Source organism: Berghia stephanieae, chromosome 6 (genome assembly GCF_034508935.2).
Source record: "Berghia stephanieae isolate SIO BIC M18660-M18661 chromosome 6, UCSD_Bste_1.3, whole genome shotgun sequence".
In the NCBI taxonomy this organism is placed as follows: Eukaryota; Metazoa; Mollusca; class Gastropoda; order Nudibranchia; family Aeolidiidae; genus Berghia; species Berghia stephanieae.
The window spans coordinates 46,241,773-46,247,772 of record NC_088365.1 but is presented as its reverse complement, the minus strand read 5'-3'; the positions used below and the strand labels follow the sequence as shown (position 1 = coordinate 46,247,772).

The window sequence follows — 6,000 nt, the reverse complement described above, 5'->3', positions numbered from 1 at the left end:
TAAAAGTTTATTTCATAGATAATGATATTTATAAAAATGTGAAAAGTAGTCCCAAAAATTTTGATTGATTTTTTATTAACTATTTTTTACTTCTAAGTCATCTTCCTCTTTAAACAAGGAAAGAATTAAAGTTTGTCAGATTATTATTTCATTTCAGAAATCTTTATGTTAATTATAGTTAATGTTAATTTAATGGTCTCTTTTTCCACACATCATATAAGTTTATAAATTATTTCTAGAACGGACAGTGGTTTGTTTGGTTTTTTTAACCTCCTCTAGTGGGTATGGAGGTCACTTGCTACGTCTTCTCTCACCTTATATCGGTTTTCCATCTTGCTTTTTGTCTTTGTTTTCATATTGGAATCACTTAGTTTTGCCCTGACCCTTGCTGGAAGGTCAAGGTGTATAGTTATAGTTTTGAGAAATGTTATTTTTTTCTCCCTTGTAAATTATCTCACTGTTATGTACTATATGTTTGTTTTGAATATAAGATCTGTAACTGTGATCATTTGAGTGTATTCTTCTCAATGGAATCCTGTGCTTATGTCTTGATGAGACTTTCAGGTAATCCCAAACTAAGTACACCAATAACACACTCTTAGAACTTACATCTCTTTCCTTTTTCTCATATGCTTTTAATTGTAAATCTTTAATTTTTTGGACCAACTCATTTTCTTTCTTTTTTACTGGCTTTTAAATGACCTAAATGTGTTGCAAGTATCTTAAAACCCTTTAAAAACAACATGCAGCATTTTTGATCGCCATTTTTCCTTAACATATATCCACCTTTGAACGAATGAAATTCCCAGCGTTTATGCAAATTAAAATGCCAGATGATTTCAATTTGGCAAAGCTGATTCCCACTGTGTGGTGGGATAAAAATTTCAGGGTAAGTCGGATCTTGTTTTTCAACATTCCTTTCGGCTTTAGTTTTCTCATGGGGTCCCCAATAGCTCAGTTGGTAGAACACTTGTTTCACACTCAAAGGGAGTGAGATCGATCCTGGGTGCAGTCGAGATATTTCTGTCTGACCCTCCTGTTCACCCAGCAGTGATTGGGTAGCAGGGTCTGTTAGATCTGGTGGAAAGTATTTTGCGATAGACTTGTGTCCTATCCAAAGGATAGCAAGCAATTACTATTGTCCATTTCACGTTATAGAAACCGGGATAAACTCCGGCTCCATGGGCCTCATGGCTCTGAAGGACTACTTTTGGTTCTCTAATGTAAATAACAACAGGAGATGAAATGGAGGCTTCAGTTTTATCATCGAAGACAGGTAATGTGGACGTTTCGGATTTCCCCTTTATCAACAAAACACAATCACTGAAACACTTAAGTTGAATGAGGGATGTGAGAATAACGTTGAAATCTCATTCATCTTGAGTGTTTCATTCATCGTGTTTTGTTGAGGTTATGTGAATTATTGTGTTTGGCTGTCATATTTCCCTTCAGTTGCACATAAATTTATTATGGCGATGGTTAAAGCAAGCAACGCTTCACACACACAGGGACTGAGATCGATCCAGGGTGTTGTTGAGAATTTTTTTTACGACCTCTCTGTCCACTCAGCAGTTACTGGGTTTATCAAATCTGGTGGAAAGTACTCTGCGATAGACTAGCATCCTATCCAAAGGGTAGCAAGCAATTGCTTTTTTCCATTTTCACGCTATAGAAACCGGGATAAACTTTGGCTTCATGGGTTTAATGGCACTGGAGGACTACTAAATTAATGAAAGATAAAGATCTGAACAAGTGTGTATGTAAGGTGCTGGACAAAGCAAGAAAGAAAAATACAAGAAAAAAACCATCTCAAAAAATCAGTCGACCTCAACTGGGGATCGAACCTCAGACCTTCTGATTACTGGTCAGACGTGCTACCATTAAACTTAATGGTAGCACGTCTGACCGATAATCAGAAGGTCTGAGGTTCGATCCTCAGTTGAGGTCGACTGATTTTTTGAGATGGTTTTTTTCTTGTATTTTTCTTTCTTGCTTTGTCCGGCAACTTACATACACACTTGTTCAGATCTTTATCTTACACTGGTGTCTGCTCCTTACTTTCTTAATAAGATTAAGTTAATGTTTTGCGTTGTTTCATTTTCTTCTTTTTTGTCAAATAGAAAAATGAAGAGTCAGACCCTACAAATTTGATTGAAGATACGGAGCAGGAGAAGAAGAACAAAGTCCAGTACCAGCAATATTGTAAAGATTTACAGAATAAGATATCAGGTGAGTGACAGGCAAGGGGGAAGGGGGGAGGGGGGTGTGTATTTATCATATATGAAAACAACAGTTTTGATAATAGAAAAAAATCATGAAGGAATTGTTTTGGTTGTTCGCAAAGCTTTCTTTAGTTAAAATGTGTTTGGAGTTGGTTTAGAGTGAAAAAGAAAATTAGTGAATTACCCTAAATTGGAAATCGTAAAAAGATGGAGGGGAAAACAAAATATGAATGTGAGAACAAGTTTAAAAGGAAGAGAAAAAAAATTAATGCGTTCGAATCAATGACTATTAATAAGTATGACCAGTCTGGAGGTAACAACAACCATTCTGTAACTTACAAGCTTCGACAATATGAAATTGAATGTAAGCTTACATTACGCAGCTTCAAATGATAAAACAAATGTTTTTCTTTTTGTTTTGTTTTCTTTTCTTTTTTCCCCCATTTCTTATCTTTCCCTTTTCCCCCTTTCTTTTCTTTCTTTTTTTTTTCTTCTCTTTCCTATTTTTTTCTTTTTTTTTTTTTTTTTTACTTTCTTTTTTCTTTTTCTTTTTCTTTTTCTTTTCTTTCTTTTTTTTCCTTTCCTTTTTTTACCCTTTCTTTTCTTTTTTTTCTTTTCCTTTTTTCCCTTTCTTTTCTTTCTTTTTTTTTCCTTTCCTTTTTTTCCCTTTCTTTTCTTTCTTTTTTTTCCTTTCCTTTTTTTCCCTTTCTTTTCTTTCATTATTTTCTTTTCTTTTCTTTTCTTTCATTTTTTTTCTTTTCTTTCTTTTATTTATCTTTCTTTTTTTTTCTGTTTTCAATAACAAGTAAGAATTATCTCAATGATCTTTTTTCCTTCATTACCGTTAGAATAATGTGTTCAAAAATATGTTATGGATATGGGCTAGGGGTCTGAAATATACTATGGAACTTTTGAACTTTGAACCATTTAATACTTTTTGCATCTCCATTGTATTCTTTTTTTTTCCAGAATTGAAGAGAATCCAAGTCGAAATTTTAAAGACCGTTCTCATGCACACGGATAGTATTGACGTAAGACTCTTTGTGTACCTGTGTCAGAGATTGAATTTGAAATATAATAAACAAAAATGAATATAATAGCTTAAAAAAAGAACAAAAATACCAAACACGGATTGTGTCAGGCTCAAAACCCTTTTCAGCCAACAATAACAAAGCCATAAAGACATAAATATTTATTTTTTTGTTGTTGGCTGAAGAAGGGTCTTGAACCAGAAACGTTCCTTGTGTGGTATTTTATTGTGTTTTGAAGCTGTTATATTCATTTTTGTTTTTGATTTTGAAATGTATAAAGTATTCCCTCTCTATTTCAAAACCAAGAAATTAAAGAGAGGCTCACTTAGTCAAACTTAGTCCTCCAATGTTATCAAAGAAGTTCTAACTTTTTTTTAGAATTATTAAAATTCTTTTTGATTCTTTCCTTTTTTTAGTATGTAACACAATTTTTATGCTTTTAGCTTCAAGATCGAGATCGTAATTTCAAATGTTTATGTTTGAAAACTTAATTTTTAAATATTTTATTTTTTCAGGGTAAAACATCGAGAGATTTGTTCATGGAGAAATTTAAAGCTTTTCTCAAGGAGAGTATTAACCCTTTGAGAGTGAGTTTATTTTTAGATTGATATTCTTCGCTTAATGTTTATTGCTTATTAATTGATACCCCTTTTCATCTATGAAATAGCTTATTTGTAGTAAGCTCATATTTAAGAGAGCCTTTAAGACTTTCAAGCCACAAATACTTAGTTCATCCTCTTCGGGCCTTGAGGCACATAGGGCATCCACCAGACATCTCCCTTCTTTGTGGTTGACTGCTTTTGCAGTGGCTGTATTCCAGGACAGGCCTGCTTCCTTTATTTCTTTTTCCACAGTCCTTCGCCAGGTTTCTTTGGGTCTCCCCATGCTTTCTCTTCCCATCTGCTGTCCAGTAGAGCAGCTGTCTTGGGAAATGACCCCTTTTTCCATTCTGGCCACATGACCCAGCCAACGCCATCTTCTTCTTCTTTTTATTTGGCTTTCAATGCTAGTGCAGTCAGCTTTCTTTAATAGATCCACGACCTGAGATGCACATTCCTCCCACCAAATCCAAGCATCAATAACACACTGTATAGTCACCTGGAACAACTACAAAAGACGTCTAACTTCTACGTCGTGACACAAGACCGAAGGGCTAGAGCTCAGATGGTCGCTGGTTCAGATAAGTAAGTAAGTAAGTTAATAGATCCACTGTTGCCACAAGTGACTCAGACTTTAAAATCTCTTTTTGACATCTGGTTTGCCCTGTCATATTACCATGTGGAGGTGCTGGGAAACATTTGTTACAGTGAAGGACATAAAGGATGGTGAAAAGGTTTGAACTGAGATATTGCCAATTTTAGATAGAAGGCTAGTTTTTATCCAATATGAGTTCTTGTCATAAATGATTAAATCAACCATTTTTACACATCTTCGGGAAATATCACAGCTTAATTTCACTTCTAGATAATTTTACAGCTAGTCAAGTTGAAAAAGTATGAAATTTGAGAAAAGTTGCTGGATACCTTTCCCATACTTCATGAAAAATCACCCGATTTACTTCAAATAAAGATTAAAAATGCACTCGTGAGCATATTCATCCAGAAAATGAAAATGCAAATCCAAAATTTTCGCCTTCCGACTGATAATGTCATGCACTGACACATTTGTGTTTTAAAATAAAGTTGTTTAATTTGTCTAAACTGCTGGAATTTAAAAATAGGAAAACTTTTTATTTTAAAAATAAATTCTTGTTTTTGAACATCCCCCAGGGCCCAATGACCCAGTCATGCTCCCTGCCAGTCCAACTGTCTTTCTTTCACAACTTGGTCCAAACCGTCCGTTATTACTGGGACGAGTTTGCCATCAGCGACCCCAATTTCTCTCCCAGTAAAGGTAAGCTTATCATCACTGAATTTTTCAAAAAGATTTAGACAAAACAACAAAATATTGTGAGTTTTCATGTTGCGCACTATTTACTAAATGTGCTTAAAGTGCTTTATAGGGTGTTCCAAGCCAACTGCTATTTGGTAAACTCTGTGAAAACACATCTGATAGGCCATCAGGAAGTTTGAGGCTAAGGGGGAGGTCTGAGATTCGATCCCCAGTTGATGCAGACTGATTATTTTTGGAAACCGATTTGTTTATTTGTTTTCTGTGTTGGATTAAATTGATTGAAACAATGAACATAAATAAATAAACATTTTTTGAAAAAATGATAACGCTGTTGTGATTTTATGTGACCAAACCATAAATATGAAGAAATCACCCAATCAGGCTGGGGTTAGTAAATGCAACAGCGGATTTAAATTTGAATCAAAACAAATTTGTACAAAGGGAATTACAATAACATTGTAGCATCATATAGATGAACGACATCATACAGAGCATAAATCGGAAAAGTGCTAAACAAAGAGTGGATTCTATGCTTGTACATGCAACTCTGATGCTTGTAGTAAATGAATAAAATCATGAGTGCTCAACTTTTAAAGAAGCCTAATTTATTATATTATTATTATATTTATCTCACCTTATTATTGGCTGAAAGCATTGTTTCGGCAGTTCCTCTTCCTCACCAGGGGGAAATGTCAATTTGTCAATTTTTCCCTGATGAGGAAGAGGAAATGCCAAAACAGTGTTGTTGGTGAATAGATGAGAAGAGATAAATGGAAACAAATATTAATAAAATAAATGTTGATAACAGTGTACTCAGATAACAATAACTTTTTGATTGATGAATAAAGTCAATA

At 34.2% G+C, this 6,000-nt stretch overlaps 1 protein-coding gene across 1 annotated transcript in view; it reads left to right on the top strand.

Moving 5' to 3' along the window:
• The window catches only part of LOC144975130 (E3 ubiquitin-protein ligase RNF123-like), a 39,869-nt gene that overhangs the window by 18,029 nt on the left and 15,840 nt on the right, over positions 1-6,000 (top strand). Inside the window, exons 14-18 of the mRNA XM_078918903.1 lie at positions 787-889; positions 2,121-2,229; positions 3,192-3,253; positions 3,769-3,840; positions 5,023-5,146. Coding sequence (XP_078775029.1) covers positions 787-889; positions 2,121-2,229; positions 3,192-3,253; positions 3,769-3,840; positions 5,023-5,146 — 470 coding nt within the window. The remainder of the gene's footprint in view (positions 1-786; positions 890-2,120; positions 2,230-3,191; positions 3,254-3,768; positions 3,841-5,022; positions 5,147-6,000) is intronic.